The 18,580-nt window shown below is 40.8% G+C and overlaps 3 protein-coding genes across 5 annotated transcripts in view; 1 reads left to right on the forward strand and 2 right to left on the reverse strand.

Annotated features, from left to right (window-relative positions):
- Nucleotides 1-2,235, forward strand: part of LOC145457760 (uncharacterized) — a 28,024-nt gene extending 25,789 nt beyond the window's left edge. For both annotated transcript variants that reach the window (XM_080336039.1, XM_080336038.1), the window contains exons 7-10: nt 195-296; nt 674-775; nt 844-945; nt 1,783-2,235. In XM_080336039.1, coding sequence (XP_080192165.1) covers nt 195-296; nt 674-775; nt 844-945; nt 1,783-1,811 — 335 coding nt within the window. In that variant the 3' untranslated portion in view covers nt 1,812-2,235. The remainder of the gene's footprint in view (nt 1-194; nt 297-673; nt 776-843; nt 946-1,782) is intronic.
- Nucleotides 2,236-3,638: 1,403 nt separating this feature from the next.
- LOC145457762 (uncharacterized) lies at nt 3,639-8,119 on the reverse strand. The gene is made up of 3 exons (XM_080336040.1): nt 7,852-8,119; nt 7,276-7,450; nt 3,639-4,555 (listed from the first exon to the last, which is right to left on the reverse strand). The coding sequence occupies exons 1-3, from the start codon at nt 8,080-8,082 to the stop codon at nt 4,416-4,418; spliced, it is 546 nt and encodes a 181-aa protein (XP_080192166.1). The 5' UTR covers nt 8,083-8,119; the 3' UTR covers nt 3,639-4,415.
- A 7,111-nt stretch (nt 8,120-15,230) lies between these two features.
- Nucleotides 15,231-17,951, reverse strand: LOC145457900 (uncharacterized). 2 transcript variants are annotated; one of them, XM_080336195.1, is made up of 3 exons: nt 17,719-17,951; nt 17,445-17,598; nt 15,231-15,556 (listed from the first exon to the last, which is right to left on the reverse strand). In XM_080336195.1, the coding sequence occupies exons 1-3, from the start codon at nt 17,911-17,913 to the stop codon at nt 15,420-15,422; spliced, it is 486 nt and encodes a 161-aa protein (XP_080192321.1). In that variant the 5' UTR covers nt 17,914-17,951; the 3' UTR covers nt 15,231-15,419. The 2 variants fall into 2 exon arrangements, with proteins under 2 accessions (XP_080192321.1, XP_080192320.1); XM_080336194.1 differs by having other exon boundaries at nt 15,231-15,568.
- Between the last annotated feature and the right edge of the window lie 629 nt (nt 17,952-18,580).

Genomic DNA, 18,580 nt, shown 5'->3' on the forward strand with positions numbered 1-18,580 from the left:
TCATCTTGAAAATTGTCATTGTGAAAAGTGCGGTATGTAGTTTGGTCCGAAAACTGTACGAAAACTTGACCACTAGTGGCGCAAGTAGGCAAACCGTACTCTCGTACCCCGAAGAAGTAAAAGTGCTTAATGGTACCGACGCCCCTTTATTTGTCGTGCTCGACTGCTCGCAACCTCGCCTCCCATATTTGTAGACATCGCCACGGAGAAGGCGCCCCAGGAGGCTGCCAGCTTCGAAAAGGAGAAGCTGAAGCACGTCGACACGGTGGAGAAGTCCGCCCTTCCCTCGCAGCAAGGTGAGCTTACGCCTGGAAGTCCGGATCCTGAGTTTCCGATCTGAATCCTAAACTAAATTCGTGTCGTATCCTGGGCTGGGTACGAATGTTCGAATTGTCGAATCCGAATCAAGTGTCGATTGCAATGATTCGAGACTAGTATGCTGGCGTAGCGAGCGATATTTCTCCGGTCGCAAACTTACAGAATTAGTTTTAATGCCGAGTGTAACTGACTGTATGACATTATTTGGGAATGTTTGGAAGTTTCGAAGTCATCGAAATCTTTTTATTCAAGTCGAAATTTGGTTTAAAAAACATCGATTTCTGAGCTTTGATGTACGTAGCCTACGATGCACTGACAATGACCAAATTTATTTAATATTTATCTATTTTCTCAGACATTGCCGTCGAAAAAGCGCCAATCGAGGCCGCCGGTTACGACAAGGAACAGCTCAAGCACGTCGACACGGTGGAAAAGACAGCTTTGCCGTCTCAGGCTGGTGAGTGCGCGCCGTGCGCTTTCATACTCCGCATCCGACACCCTATTTACGGCGGCTTGCTTTCGCAGATATCGATAAGGAGAAGACAATTCAAAACATCGGCCTCTTCCGCAAGGAATCGCTCAACAAGATCGACGTGGACGAGAAGAACACCTTGCCCACGCAGGAAGGTGGGGCCGACTTTTTTTCACGGCAGTGCCAATAGTTGTGGAGAGGCCTATTTTGTTTTAATATATAGTGCCCAATGACACGAAAAGCTCTCCAAATTGATATTATATGTTAAAGGTGTAATTAGTAGATAAATTGCAAGGTGAAAACATTCAGGTAACGTGATTAACGACTATTTCACCCAGGTGTTATCGCAAGATAACGGTGGAGCGTCCGGCTTTTTGATCGGTACGTCGTGGGTTCAATCCCCGGCCGGGCCCGTCCTGATTATAGTAACACTGGTATCCATGACTTCCTTGCTTGGCGCTCAGCATTACCGAGATAGCATGGAGGGGTGGTGCAAGACTTGAAAAGCCTTACAAGACTATTTCTGCACCTTCCTTGTCCAGCGGCATACGCACATCACGCACTCATGTTATGCATTAATGCATATGCACAGGACGTGTGTATTTATATCATGAGTCGGCGTATATGCCGCATAAGCACCCAGGACAAGAATACCAATGTCCTGTTCCTATTCCAATATGTCCTGCAAACGGTGATAGAAACATATTACAAAACAAATTTCTCCTTTACAATCACAATATCCAAAGTCTGAAAAGTAATTACTACTTTGCCTAAAAGCATAGCCATTTAATCAAAACCTTATTTGAGTACTCGGTTACTGCTAATCTGAACCTTATTGTGGATATTTCGCCATTTTGGCCTACTTATGAATCTCTACTACAGCCGAAGGGAACCGCCGAACCATAATATAATCGGATCGTTATTTTGGATATCATTGCCATTTGTTTTAGTAGTTATTTCCTAACTCGTATACTCCTGTTCCGTTTTTACAGTTATCGAGCAAGAGAAGGCCGCGGCTTAACGCGCCCAGCGCTCGCATCCTTTACCATTCCGAAAGATTCCTGTCTTCCGACCTGCCACACCTTGGACCAGCGGTATCGCACGTTTTTCTACGGCGCCCTCGCGGCGTCACGAATCATTGGACCCATTATTCCTTCGTCGCCGAGAAAATAACTAATCTTTTCTTCTACACTTTTTTGTTGTTGTTGTTTTTCCTTCCGATATAAAAAAAAGTGCTCAAATAATAATAATCGACACGCTCTCCGGATTTTTGGCCGGGTGCGACGGGTGCTCGGGTGTCGCTGGCGAAGTGAAATGTTTGTTTTTCTCCGCCGCGTCGTTGTTCACGAATGCTGACACACTGCTTACTTCCGTCTAATCATGTTTACACATTTATTGGCCGTGCTGGATACCCTTCTTGTGCATTATATCAAGTAATTACCGAGCGCGCGTGGACTTGTTTGTTTGCGTAGTTGGGTGGGGTGGTCTTGGGATAGCGTAGCGCAGAGAGTCTGAATGCGAGTTCGGAGAATGGTGTCCGGTTTCTATTCAGTGCAATGAGAGTCGAAGAGAGAATGTTGTCGGGGTCTCGGGGATGCCATTGGATGCAGTGTGTTCAGTAAATGAGGCACAGTCGCTAGATTATACGGTGCCTTTGTTGCAATTTAGGCTTTTGGAATACGGGGCCTACTGCTTGACATGCTCGCACGAGAAAATACCCGACCATTTGCTACCTTTCATGTGGTGTCCGGGCAATACCCAGAAAACAATTACCGAGAATGGACACCACCGAGAATGCAATGCAGGCGTGTTATGCATATGTGCACAAGTACATTGTACAGGTCGTGTGTATGTGCTTGCGGCTTCGGCACATTCGGTGTCGATTCTCAGATATAAATTTCTCGACAACGCCTTCTCGGCAAGTTAGATTCTTGGCACTGGCCATTCTCGGTAATGTCCGGTCTTGGTAATGGTTTTCTCGGTCTTGGTATAGAACCCTTTCATGTTAGTCTCCCAGAAAGCCTTAGTGTAAACCCGAAACGGCGGTAATTCTTTTGGCATTCAGTCGCTTGTTTTACTACTTCAGTGATAGCGTGCTATTCGCAGATTTAACCAGTCACAAAGTAGTTTTTGGAGTACTCCAGAAGGTTTTGACAACTTGCAATGCCCACTCAAATGGCTATGTTGCCCACTTCTACTCACTTCTGTTTTAGGCCGTACTACTTTTACACTTTGGATTTTGATAAGCAGGATCTTGCTCTGGCTACTAGGTTCAGCTGGAATCGTTCGCACTGACGTATTTCAAAACGGTGTGAAATGATAAGTTGACTACAGTCTTATGTAATGTAATTTTCGTTATTACGATACGGGCGTTAATTGACAGTCAGCAGCTACACAGGAACAATTTACCCAACCTGCGTTCTATAGTTGACGAAATCGGTAACTGCGCTGGCTTCAAAAATTACCCACTGTTTATGTAGAATTGGAGTGTCGATGAAGTGAAACACTTGGGCACTTGCGTTTGAGTGGGTGAAGAGAAATAATTCGATTGACCTCCTCGACACAGAGGGTTATAAAGAGCAGAAAATAATGAATGGCGACTTTCAGATGTCGAGATAAACGATATACAAGATGGCAATACCGTAAGTTGTAAAGGATGTAAGAGTAAGTGCGAACCCTTCTACGACCGGGTAATAGCGGGTTTTGATACTCTTACGCGATTTACTTATCGACTGTAATTTTCTTGGCCGAATAAAATTACATAAATACGTAACGTAATGTCTTTTCGATGTTGCCGAGCTTGCGTTATCGACGTAGCATCTCGGGCCCACAAAAAAGAAGTCTGTCGCAAATTATGGCGATGTTTATTACAGCATAAAAGACTACGTGCAATACATTGTACAAACCCGAATTAAACATTATTTCGGAAGTATGTACATGGGAAATATAGGACAGGATATCTCCTGAAAAACAATGGCTATGTTACTAAGTAACAAACGTTAAATCGTATTGCAATGGTGTGATTTCTAGTCAATTTTGGTAACATAAAATTTAAAATTGGGATGTCACAGGCTCATAACGACTATCGCTGTTCTGACGGCGTCTTTACCAGAAAGCTCCGAGAAAGACCCGACGGAGGGCGAATAAGGAATGGTGTGAAAATGCGATAGAAGCGTCAATATAAAGACTTCCGAATGACAAAGATTTGACATTGTTACACGGAAAACTAGGCCGGGGTGGCCGTTGCTTTGAAAGACTGTGCTTCCTCATGTCGATATCATCATATATGTCCCTAACATTGGATTGTGTCTTGTCTTGTGTGTCGCGTTGAGTTTCTGTGTCTTCTCAGCCCAGGTGGGTGTCTGATTTCGAAGGCTGCTCCAAGTCGTTTCTACACCTTGCAATCATTTCGTCGTATCGCAGTACTGTGGTGTTAGAACTGCTGATTTTGATTATGATATTGAGAAAAACTGCAGTGAGGAACGTGGACCAGTTACGTTTTTTACGTGGACCGGATAAAAGTAATAAGCCTGACAACGCACATTGAGAATGATTGAGGCTATAAATACATTTAGATTAAACTGTGGTTGATCGACGTTGAAAATGTCATATCTGTATCTGTCCACTACGGATGCTGACTGTCATCCGCAGACTGTGCGAATTCATGGTCTTCCTCTGCCATTTCACCGGTGTCACCTTGTTGCTTCATAATTTCCGTCAGAAGCTCCAGCTCTGCGACAAGTGGCGTTGTCTTTTCGTCATCGTCTTAAATAAATGACATACTCGTTTGAAACGCCTTGTTCAGCAAGCCTTTTTCAAGTCAGATATTTATGGGTGCAGTTTATCCTTGCAAACAGTTTTCGATATCAATGCGATTTAGATTGTGAAACCGATTACTCCAGATTCTTCAAAGTTTGTGGTTCAAACCATGACAAACGATAGGCACGGATCTGTTCCCGAAGCAATTTCGTAAAAGTTTACACCATAGCATAAATATATTTGTATAAATTTTTCCACGAAATGAATTCGAACTATTTTGGATTTATAACACTGGTCATGAAAAAAAAACATATAGGCAGAACATCTGAGAGCCGTTTCTGGGGGTTTTGAGGTTGCTGATTACGAATATCACATTCGTTTTGTCAGATTGATGGCTATCTGTCAGAAGATATTTATACCCCTAAAAACGCCCAAAATTACTGTATTTACGCTTAAATATTTCGCTTGGTAGGAATAAAATCGTAGTTTTTTTTAAATTTTATGCTTCGCATAAATGGCTAATTGACTATGAAGAACCCTCATGTCGTTCTCAGTCAATCTATCAAAATTAACATGGCACGATGCGAAATATTTGTTTGTTAAAAAAGCAGTTTGTCAAGCCTTAAAAATTGTACTTTTGCAAAACGGAAATTCATCTTCTCTTGTATCAATTGGTCATTCTACCAAGATTAAAGAGAAGTATAAAACTATAAAATTTGTCCTTGAAAGGCTTAACTACTATACTCATATGTGTCTCATTTCTTTTGACTGGTAAATGAATAATTTTCCACTGAGTCAACAAAGTGCGTATACCTAGTAACCCTATCAAACGAGAAGCTTTAATCTGGTATCTTGTATATTCGAATACCGATGAAAGATTCCAATTTCACATTAGGAGGAGTTCACAGCATGTAATTTCTCCTAAGATGTAGTAAATAAAACTTTTTAGCTGGTCACAAAGCACCGAACTACAAACAGTTGGTCCGAAAATTCGTAACTGCATATCGAAAACTTGGAACAAACATGAGCATAAAAGTTCACTTCCTGTTCAGTCATCTTGATATATTTCCCAATCATCTTGTTGATTAGCAAGGGGAGATGTTCTAACAAGACATCAGAACAACAAAAGAAAGATAGCAGGGCAGATGAGATGAACCATTGAACATATTATGTCAGACCATTGCCGGAACCTTTCGAGATACTGCACTAAATAGCTTACTGGCGAAAATCGTACAAAAAAAAAATTCGATTTAACAGATATCAATAATATTGTATTCCAACTGATTATTTCAAATTTACAATAAGTGGTTGACGTAACACTGATTGAACTAATGCCACGTTATTTGAGTATCTAGTTAAATACTCATAATTAGGGCTGGGCACAATGATTCGAGTACTCGAATCTGAATCGAGTATTTATTTTAATGATTCGAGTCGAGTAGTAAAATACGATTTTTTCGAGTACTGAAATTATACGCTCCTGGCAACTGAAAGTTAATTTATCAACGAGAATGATAGTTTTGATACTAATTTTCACTGCTGAAGCCTTGAAACCTTGATCGGCGGTATCGTAGCATACGAAACATATAATACAAAGCTACGAAGGTTACTGGACGTAGCGCATTTCCGAAGTCATGATTATCCCACAACATTGTCACCAAGTGAAATGAAATCGGTATGGTCGAAAAACTACCAGAGTATCATTTATGAGATGGATAGCAGGCACTATATTCTCTGTGGTGGCATAAACGGTACATATTTGAACTTTGACGTATTACATCCTTTTATGACGTCATAATTGGGATACTCGATTACTCGACTCGACTCGAAGCATATTACGTGATTCAGAATCGAATCACTAAGGTACTCGATTTTGCCCAGCCCTACTCATAATACATGACTGGAGTTTATTTATGTTCATGGTATCGGTGAAAGTATGTAATTATGATCAATCTAATACCCCTAAATATAGTGCTGTTGCTGTATTCTGATATAAAATAGTCTTTTGTGTGTAAAAATAACAAGTAGCTTGAATTTTTAAACTTTATAGTACGACTAAGCCGATTTTATATCCAGTCATAACCGCAAAAATGGGAGATTTTGGACAAAATAGCCCCATGGGTTATCTCCCCAACAAGAGCCAATTTGAAAAAACCAAGGTCATATTCGGAATCAGTGCCCTTCAGAACCCCCAAAACCACTTTTACTTTGTCTGCCTAAAAATATGTGTTGACCAGTGTAATCAATTTCAATCCATAAACTTGATGACCTACAAAGTGTGACACATACCATCACTTGTTATGTTTATGACGTAATACAGTCACTCGGTCGCTTCTTCTTGGTTCGAAGAATTTTAAATTCATATTTAAATTAAATTTAAATTTTTTAAAATATAATCATTTGCTGCCTGCATGATGCTCATTTCAACGTGACTATAAATGCTGGGCGGCTGGCGCAATGAACTTTTCTTATATCGTTCCTTGTGTTGTTATTTAAAATCCATCGGTTGATTATGCCCATCAAATGGATTATGCAATTCCGGCGGCCCGCAGTAGGCTATACTAAACAAAACTCATGGTGTGGGTCATTGTCGCGACACATCTAGACCATTGGTATATAGCTGGTAGCCGGAATTTGAAAAATCTTGCGATCTCCGGCATATATTGTAGTAAACATTTCTATATCCAATGTCCATTTATAACTGAATATTTAAAACGTGGTCTTACCGAATTCATTGTAGTCGTCAAGTATAGTGTCATCGCCATACCCATAACCATTTCCATATCCATTCACATATCTGTTTCCATATCTATTTCCATATCCGTTACCGTATCCATTTCCACCCATCAGGTACGGATTTCTACCACCCATCGCGTATGGACTTGGTTGCTGCATGTACGCCTTCAAAATTACAATTGATTGGAATAGGAAGGTTTCAACTGCAAATCAAATCGTAGCGACACAACAAATAAGTGCGATTTTTAAAAGAAATATTCAGTTCCTATGATATAGGAGCTATTTCTTTCGGCTGGCATGACCATTTCACTTATGATGGTCACGTATTCATGATCTACACTTTACTTTACATAATCCAAGGTGTAAGAAATTAAGTAGTTCAGTTTTAAAAACCGTCAATAGAAGTACAAGTGTAGCCTAAAATCATAATCGCTTGTGTATCCTTAGTTATTAATTGTAGGCAAAACCATCGGGGGTAATCGAAAAAAGTAGACGTTGTGATCCCCTCTGGAGATCTCCCAGGTTTGGGCGCCCACATAAACACATTTGACATCATAAACGCCTACCTGCTGGTACGTATTAAATGCCGCCTTGCCGAATTTCAATGCCGCATTGCCGACTTTTCCGGCTACGCGTTTGACACGACCCCAAAATTTTCTTCGTCTTCCTCTTGGGGCGACACTGCCAGCGCTAGACGATTTTCGTAATCTAAATCGGAATAATCTTCGCGGCCTAGACGATACCACGAGCAAGACCGTGGCTAGTACCAGCAAGAAGAAAGCCGTGCGAAGTTTCATACTGTTTTGGATATGCAGCACATAATGGTAAGAGTCCGCTGCTACCGTTTGCTTTATATACCATATACATCGTAGTTATGGAAATTACATTTATCACTCAATGGGATAACTCCGGAACTATACTCATCGCCGATTCCAAAACTTATACCATTGAAGATATGGAAAACACGCCGGGCGGAGGCCTGTTGCGCAAAAATAACGTCGAATAAAAGCTGGTGTTTCGGAAAATCAACGAGTCAGCAAATGAGCCTGAGCTTGAGGAAAACCTGCAAGCAACGAAAAACTGGGTCATAATGGAAAATCACCAATGCGTGATCTCTAGAGTAGGGATACTGGGCAGTACGAATCACGATTAGAATCAGGCATTTCGAATCGCATCGCGTCTTTCGAACGTCGAATCAGTACAGTGTGTAGTGTGCTGATGGAAAGGGGAACGTGTGGGTGAAGTGGTCTTTTGTATTGGTTTGTAGCTCGTATTAAAAAAATCAGTTTGAAACAAACATGTTTAAAACATATTTTCATTGATTTTTCTTTTAATGTTGACGTCGCGAATCTTCCATTGTGGCGTCATGGCGGGCTGGCATTGAAATATAGGATAAATACGGCTCCTTTCACAAAAAAGGCTTCCTACCCCCGGGGCACTGTCATAAATGGATCGAAAATATCTTTAATCAGGACTACATCGTTATGCAGCATTGTTACGGTCGGCGGTCATCATCATCAGAGCACCCAGTATGCGCCAATGATCTATTTCAGACCTGGGCCAAATGCGGCCCGCGAAGCTATTCTGTGCGGCCCGCGAAAGGTTTCTTCGAATTCAAAACATAAAACTTTCTTTTTGAATGACGAAAACCATAGGCTGTATCAAATGAACAGGAAATTCGTTTGCTTTGAAGCCTGTTCATTAATATGCGACGATTACGCTGCCTACGTAAATGGCATGCGTAATCCAGATTCAAATTAAAGGCAATGTGGCAAAGTATGAGTAGCAATTGAAGTCACAAAAAATCACACTTTCCATATAGTTTAGTTCAAACCTTACTCGCCGCCATTGTCACATTACGCGTTATACGGTGTGTGTTTCAATTTGTTGCGAATTCTCGTAAGACAAGTCGCTCAGTGCTCGCGATTACTATGACTCTGTCATATCTATCACACATAAAAGATTAACGGGCATGCCAAAAATGAAAGCCAAAAACTGAAATTCAAAGAACGCTTAGAATTTAGAGCACTAAATATTCGCATACTGGAGTCAGGGGTAAACCCATCCTTTCCATTTTTGCCGAGCATGTCGCCGAGAATAGGAATTTTAATAAGAGTCGTTCTTATTGACAAAAACACGAAACACTCGGTCAAGAGAGGGCGAAGTTCAGAAAACTGCAAGCTTCTCTCAACATAAAAGCTATTTAAGCTGCACAATGCTCGGATGGCAGCGACCAAGAAAACATAAGCTTTGTACTTTTGCATATTCATTTCAGTGCAGTGGTTCTCGAACTGGGAGACGTGAAAACATCAGAAGGGTGGCGCGAAGCCGAATTTTGTTGAAAAAATTTTTTCGCGCTAGGCGCGATACACTAGAGCTTATAGCTGTTGCTCTGTGTATTGTCCGACTTTGATACTTCATAATTCGCTCATCAACAGTCATAATACCCAATACCATCAAACTATCCGTTGGGATTGCTAGCATTCTGGTTGCATTTTGTGATGTCATGATAAGGGGGCTCAAAATTGTTCACTATCATAAAGGGAGACGTGCCTAAAAAGGTTTGAGAACCACTGCTTTAGAGTCTTAATAGAAGAACGTGAATAGCGGTTTGAAGAGAGCTAAAATGTACCATGTTTAACATTGTTTCGAATCATGACAGCAAATAGACATTTTTTAATTAACCGTCACTTTCTCATTCCCTAATATCAACACATTCAAGGAGCAGCATTTATTAACAATGCAATTCAGAAATAAAATTAAAATACGCTGGAGAATATAGCTAAACATTTTCACGCGGCCCGCCAACGTATATTTATTTTTCTCATTTGGCCCGCGGAGGAAAATAATTGCCCATGCCTGATCTATATCTTATACGTGCTATAGCTGTTGACCCTAAAACGACGATTTCGAGAGTTACAACTATTCCGTATCCTAAAGGTTATGCTGACTATATCGGGTGCAAACCGTCCGTAGGCTCATGCTCAGGCTGTGTTATTTTTGGCATTTCAGGAGCCAGATGCCAAAACTGCCAAAAATAAAAATTTGAAAATGCCAAAAATAAGCAATTTTTGGCATATGCCAAAAATAACACGGCCTGTCAAATAGTGTATTTCGTTCATGGTGTTGTGTTAGCAGGACCTCGTTACAAGCGAGAAGAGCGTTTGTGAAAGGCAGGTTTCTTAATCTGGGTCCAGCCCACCCATTAGGGGTGAAAGCAAGGTGTCCTAAATGGTGTGGGCACAGCGAGATGGAACGGCTGACTGCATTTGGTTTACGTCATACTTTCCATTTGTCCAAAGGCAGTTTTACAACCATTTTTGACCGGCTTGTCGAGCACTAAATTTGATAAAACGGGTATCAATGAGAAGCTGCCGCAGTACTGATTATTAAAATCTGAAATATATTCTGCTCATGGAACTGGAAGTCCCAAAATCAACCACAATTTTTGCATTGTGATCGAGTTGAACATTGTGACGCAACAAACTGTCTGGCTATTTCTGAGCCGCCTAGTCTCGTTTTGCCAGACAGTCTTGTTGCGTCAATGTTCTTAAACAAGCTAACCTTCCCAGGACTCTTCCATGCGAGTTGGTAATATTAAAGCCACCTGAAGTGACAAAAGTCCTCCGAATATATATCGGTAGACTGAAGGAGAAATGATAGTAGGGCTACTAAATAGAATGTGTTGAGAGACAACACATGAAACTCCTGGAAAAGGATCGGGAAGAAAATTCTTTCCGCGATGAGATCGATGGCACTGGCGAAGTGATCTCTTTTCATGATGCATGGAAGCCGGTTCGGCCCTCCAAAGATTTTGAAGCTCTGAAAACCTTTTGTGGATGACTGGCAACATTCTTTCCCTCAACGGCTACTGTTGAAGCCGATATTTCCCAGATTCGCTGGGCGAGAAAAGAATTTAGCAGAAACTTAGTTGACCTGAGTTTGGAAGCACTGTTACAGTGCAAACGATTTAAGTCTATTCAACAGCTGTAACAATCAGCTGTTGAGCGTGCTTGTTAGACTTTTCTTTCTTTTTTTTTTTGCTTATTGGCACCGATTCCGATGGATACTGCACATTTTGTGGTTTCGTTTGATATTATTAACCTATGAAATCGTTAGGTTTTTCCTTTTTCTTATTGTTTGTTGGCACTGATTATACGTGGATGCTGCACATTTTGTGGTGTCTTTTGACAAACTAGCCCAAATAAAGCGTTTTTGTGACTAATTCGAGGCTGAAACTATCTATTTAGAGGACGATGCCAAAACTGCCAAAAATAAAAATCGAAAAATGCCAAAAATAAGTTATTTTTGGCAGTTTTGGCATATGCCAAAAATAACACGGCCTGCTCATGCTACATGTTTTTTCGGAAGTATTTACACATTTACGGCATAATTATACAACGTCTGAAAAAAACATAATTTTTTAAAAAGGCACTCTTAAAGTGTTCTAAACACCATTCGTTTTAAATGCAACCCTATGCGTTTCTATTACTGCATATGCATATGTTCGTGCCTGCAATCGTTACAAGATATTCGTCGAATCTGCAATCTATCTGAGACCTGGGCCCAGTAGTTCCTGGAGGATAGTAGCAATTCTTTTCTTAAAGTGTACAATGTACATCGATACATCGCATTGTGTCTTGTGTATCGCTTTGCATATCATGTGTTTATTGATCAGATGAAAATATGATCTGACGATAACTATTATTATTGAAGATCAACAACCCAACGCATGCGATATATAATATAATTATGTGCGCAAAACTGAGTGTGAGCACTACTCACGTTTGACACCGTCATTTTGTACTACTAGTGTTATTGTATTTTAGTGATTGAAAAATGCACCCATTTCTCGATTCTTTCCGGCCGTCGACATTCGAGTCCGATTGTAATCGAATGTGATAATATTTAACTTATCCATATTGTGCGATTTTAGTGGTTTGATACGCATTTACACCTGACATGCCGGAGAGTAATACATAGGGTTGCATTTAAAACCAATGGTTGTTTAAATACTTTGTTTAAAACATGTTTTAAACAGTGTTTTAAACAAAGGCTTTTTTTAAAAAAGTGCATTTTTACAAGTTGTAAAATCATGCCATAATAGTGTAAATACTTTCCAAAAAAACATGTTGTATGAGCCTACGGACAATAACCACCCGATTTAGCCGAAGTACACGATATGGGATGGTTGAAACCCTCAAAATATTCGGTTCATCATTAATAGTACAGATATTTCGTTAAAGGAGCTATTTACCCTATATTTTCTATTGTCAATGTCAATCCACTATGACGCCACGATTGAATATTGATGACGTCATGAATTGAAATAAATTCAATAAAACATGTTTTAAACAAGGGCCTTGTTTTAAACATGTTTGTTTTTAATTGATTTTTGTTTTAAATGCAACCGTATAGTAATACCTGAGTTTTGACATAACGTTAGTCATGATTTCACAGTTGGAACGTGAAGACATTGCGCGGTAGAAACTTGAACTGGCATGCCCTCGCGCTTTATTATCCGGGGGCGCGTGCGCACAGTCGCTGGTCTGTAGTTACGTAATCGGGACTGTGGTGATTTGAATTGTTGAGATGTTCCTAATTTTGATCCTATCAAATTTGTCAAGCAACGGATTTTCACCCGTTTATTTCATGTCACCACAAGTTGAACTCACACCGCGGCCAATGCCCAAGTCTAGTCACTTACGTCGCATCTTCATAGACGTACAAATTCCATATTCAAATCAACATTCACGGTATAATAGAAATGAGTACTTTTTCTATGGTGAAATGATTGCCATACATGCAGCAAATCGATTCCCTATTTAATGCAAATCAATTTATGACATGCGATTGTTCCATGTGCATTAGGGCTGTTAAAAAATAACCTTTTTTCCAGAATCTTGCTGGATACGTTATTAAATCGTTTGGTTGCCTTAAAAAACGACGCAATCGTACAGTTTGAAAATTTCAAATTTGCCCAAAAATGCAAAAAAAAAAAATTTCAAATTTTTCTGCCAACCCAATAAAATTGTTGCGCCGTCTTCAAAAACTATGCAAAACAAATTTGACTCAATTCCAAGCCGTAGAAGCGGAGTTATTCCAGTTTTTGAGTGATAATTATTGGATTATCCACCGATTAAGGATAATCCCGGGATTATCAAAGAAAAACTGATGGCATTGTGCAATCATCACCTTCACCTGCGTCTTTACCTATATGCCGGACCGTTCGTAAATAGCCTAATATCGGACTCAGTTTGTTACGGAAAGGGTGTGTGTGTGTTGTGGATATTTTTAAACCGGATAGGGCAATGATGAAATGGGATTACAGGGAGATTGATCACCGGAAAGAGAGTGCGTTAGCACCCGTCCGATTTGTAACCCATAGTCCTTGTTATAGACCAGTGGTTCCCAACCTTTTTCGACTCATCGCCCCCTTTTGAAGCTCCACACCGATCATCGCCCCCCAAATATCGGGAACTGCAAAACAGCAGTTCGCCACCCCCTAAAACGTTGGTCTTTGGCCCCATAGGGTGATAAACCACCTCAGACCCCCTGTCAGCCAGTGGGATCTTTTTCGCTACATATCAGCTATACCCTATTTCATGTACTGTTTGGTGAGTCACCGTATTTCGCCTAAACGCGCAAAGTGCCACAAATTTATACAATTCATGTTTGAATCGGTCAATATGGTCGGGAATTGCATATATATTGCTATGAATTTTTTCATCCTCTTTCTGCTCACGTAATCAGATTTACCGGTAGAGCTGAGTATGGTGTGTTGGAAAAGGTAGGACACACCTAAATAATAATTAAACATCTTCGGGCGTATACCCATTGGCAGGAACGAAACAGCACTTCAGGCACGTCAGGCCCCCCAATAAACTTTGGTCTTGGGCTCCCATAGGGTGATAAACCGACCCCCATCACGTTGTTTGCTTTTGCCACGAAATTAGGCGGAATCGTTGTTATATTGACTTCGTTACATGATTCTATCTGGCAAATAATTTTTTCTTTGCAGGATAGCATTTGTCCTGTAGGGTTAAGGTCGCCAGGACAGAAACATTCGACGCCAAAAATTGAGGCACATATGGAAAATTAAACATATATGTATATATGTCGAAGTTTCCGGTCAGCACAAGGGCATTCCTTTTCGGCCAAGGTCTTCTCGTCGCTGATCGTTCTGGTACACTTCTCGGAGTCGCATGTTACGTGGCCTCTAACTTCATATGTCTTGGTGCGTTGTGGCGCAGTAATGGCTGACGCCGAAGTCTCCCATTTCCATAAATCATGCGTATTTTTGTTGGGGGACGGGTACCCCAAAGTCAAGATATATGAAAATAAAAAATCGCGTAAAAAAGTTGAATGAATTTCTCAAAAATTACTCAACAGTTTATGTTAATTCACGAAATTATTTTTGGCCGCCTTCGAGTTCGGGCCCCCACTCCCAATTGGGGGGTTTGGGGTGCGGTAGTTACGGTCCCGACTCCAATATAGCCGTCTTGACGCGCCGTCGCCCCCCTATCGCCCCCTTCGTTGCTTTCGTCCCATATCGCCCCCTTCGTCCGTTTTCGCCCCCCCAGACCACCAAATCGCCCCCTGGGGGGTGATATCGCCCACGTTGGGAACCACTGTTATAGGCATTTCCACGAATTATAGTTATGTTTTATTACAGCATAAACATTCGTAAACGTGCCTATTTGAAATGGCGCCCGGAGGATAAGGAAGCTTGAGACAATATCAAAGTATAGCAAATATTCAGGTGTAGGCCTACGCCTGAAATGCTGCTATTTCAACTTGATTCGCTAAATTGAAATATTGAACTGCAGTATAGGCTACGTTCTAAGCTTGGTGCATGAATCTCATGTATCGAAAAGTCATCGGGTAGAAAAACAGTTACAGTTCTGACATAACTCAGACACCAACGGTTCACACGCGACACATATACTTGAACTATGACGGAATGATTTTATTTCACGCATTGAACATTTTCACATGTAACAGTTGTGAATACTATAGGAAATGAATGGAGATTATATGTACTTTGTTTGATAACATTTGGACATAGCGGCAAAGCCTTTCACGTCCATGATAAAAAGCCAAAATCATTGCGGATGTTCTCACATCTGTAAGCTTACGAGTGCAGGCTATCAGCCGCTAGCTGAGCGGATTCCTGGCCGTTATCCACCGCTTCGTCGCTGTCACCTTCTTGTCTTTCTTGTTTCAAAATTTCGGTCATCAGCTTCACCTCCGCAATATTTGGTTCGATGTCTTCATCCCCGTCTTAAATGGAGTTAAATAGCCCAAGTTGTAAGTAGGGTTGTATTTAAAACAAAAATCAATTTAAAACAGGCATGCTTAAAACAAGGCTCTTGTTTAAAACATGTTTTTTTATTGTTTTTTTCAAGCCATGACGTCACGAATATTCAAATGAGACGTCATAGTGGATTGACATTGACAATTGAAAATATAGAGTAAATATAGCTCAATTGACGAAATAGTCTTCTTATAGCCGCTGTCATATACGAATCTAAAATATCTTTAACCAGGACTACATCGTCATGCAGCATTTTTACGGTCGGCGGTCATCATCATCAGAACATTCAATCCGTACCTACGATCTATCTCTACGTACTATAGCTGTTGAACCGACTATTTCGAGGGTTTCAACCATCCCATATATCGTATACGTCGGCTATATCCGGTGGTAATCGTCTGTAGGCTCATACAACATGTTTTTTTGGAAAGTATTCAAACAATTGTTGCGTAATTATACAACTTAGAAAAAAACAATTATGTTTTATTTTTGTAAAAAGGCCTTTGTTTTAAACAACCATTTGTTTTAAATGCAACCCTCGTTGTAAGCCATATTGGGCAAAGGTTCTGTATTCACAATCCATTGCACGCTATTTTCATTTTTATTGAATTCAGCTATACTTACGCAAAGCACTGTACCTATACAGTTTCCATTGGTTTATTCGTTCATTTTTGAATCACAAAAATTGATGTGGTATCCACATGTACGTAGTACGTACAGTAAGTACACTGAAGCTCAATCTATAGGTGATATTAGTAACATAGATCAACTTGTTCTGCAATGTTACTCAAATGCATATCGGTATAATATATAGCACAGGAGCGAGCACCATACGGCCTGCGGGCTGGATTCGGCCCTCGGCGGAATTTTGAGCGGCCCGCTGAGAATTTCTACCCTGACAGTGAAATTCTAATATGAAAGTATTGAAAAATTTTATGCGTCACAGAATGAATCCAAGTGAGAAAGATGGTCCTGAAACAACTTGTTGTGTTCGGGTCTATACAGATACATTTACGAGCAAAAATTTTCTACCACGAACAATGAACATTAACAAGACAGGGCTGCGTTTCCAATCTAACTGATGTTCACGTGCAGTTTTTACTAAGGGTTCTACATCCGACATGCAACCAGAGTTCAAAGAACTTGTGGACAAATTTCGTCGACTGCAGATGTCTGATTGACTTCAACAGCTACATGAAGTGCACTAGGTCAATAAATTGATTAAATGCTGTTTTGGTCACTATGCTTTAAAATTAAAGGTTAGATTAAATGCGATTTATTCCTTGTATAGGTGGATAAATACGCGATTAATGTATCGATTCTGTAATACGGCCCGCGAAATAGCCTACTTGATTTTCCCATATCAGACCCGCCGACCGGAAAAGTTGCCCGCCCCTGTTATGGCATATACGCATAGAGAAAAGTTTTGTACTCCTTCAGAGTACTCATGAAGAACACATCTACTTACAAATTATTCGCCTTTTCAATAAGCAGTCAAGTCAAGTCTATAATAATTGAGTTTTGGCAATAGACCCCCTCGCAAGACTTGTCAGTATCCCTCTTCGTTTATGTCTGCTGTTATTACATTACTTTTCGAAAGTATTTATCATTATAACCGTTTCCGTTGTGTATATGCAATTCAGATCACCAAGGCAATTGTCCCAAACCATGAAGAATGAGCCACTATTGGCGCCGATAAGGGTACGCCGTGATGACACAACCAAATTTCTGAAATCGCTGCTGAGCAGAAATCTGCAAACATTCCATCTCCAATACATACATATAGTCCTACAGCAGTTGTTAACGTACAGTTATAACTATAAAGAATATGTATCGCCGTACCGAATTCATTGTATTCGTTAGATAGGGCGTCATCACCGTAGCCATAGCCGTATCCATTTCCATATCCGTTTCCGTAACCGTTTCCGTATCCATTTCCTCCCGGCATATAAGGATTTCCACCGCCCGTCCTGTATGGGTTTTGTGGTTGGTATACCTGCAATGAACAAGGATAATGTGAACATTTCAAGGATATTTCAACCACGGAAATTGTAATCTACTCAAGCATAGCAATTTTGAGGTAACCACGTCGACAATTGTAATCATACGCGCCTACCTGCCGGAACGTATTGAACGCCGTGCTGGCAAAGCGTTTGACACCCTTCCAAAATCGACGTCTTCTTCGCCTGCTGATGCTTGGGGCTGCAGCCGGTCTTCTTGGTCTAGCATTTGGGCTTTTTCGTGGCATCGACGATACCACTAGCAAGACCGTAGTCAGTACGAGTAAGAAGAACGCCGTGCTAAGTTTCATATTGCTTACGACCTGTAGTGAATGGAACTAAATAGCGACTACCTTTCGCTTATATCCAAACCAAACAAATGTATGGAAATTACGTTTCTCACTCGGTGGGATTATTGCGCATTTGCACTAGGCATAGTGCATATTTATCGCCGGTTCAGCGCAGATATGGAAAACACGCTAGGATGAGGTTTGCTGCAGAAAAATAACGTCGGGAAACGCTGAAGGTATTGGAAAATCAATGCATCTGTCGTGTCAGCGTATTGGCAATGGGAAAGTTTGATGGCGAGAGCAAGAAAATAAACTGTCCATCGAATCCTGCGCGTAGTAAAATCATTGGGAGTGGTGATTTTGATTGTTGTGACGTCGAGTATCGTGATCTCCACCCCTCTGATTTTGTCGTAGGCCTACTCTTTATTACGCACGACTGCGGTCAGTAGCGGCCCTGGAATTATACATACGAATATCGGCCAGTTTGGAAACGGCGACCCACTGATTTTGCTATCGACTATATATTATGATAGGACTGCATGTGTGACTATGTGGAAGACCTGCTAGTATAGTCGATGTAGAGCGATGCACAATAGTTCTAGACAGCTTTGTTTCTGCGTCCTCACGGCAGCCAGTTCAGACAAGGACGATATTCATTGTCATGTGTCCACCAAGTGTTCAGATCACG

This window comes from Botryllus schlosseri, chromosome 15 (genome assembly GCF_051294905.1).
Source record: "Botryllus schlosseri isolate E-star chromosome 15, Bs_hap1, whole genome shotgun sequence".
NCBI classification, from domain to species: Eukaryota; Metazoa; Chordata; class Ascidiacea; order Stolidobranchia; family Styelidae; genus Botryllus; species Botryllus schlosseri.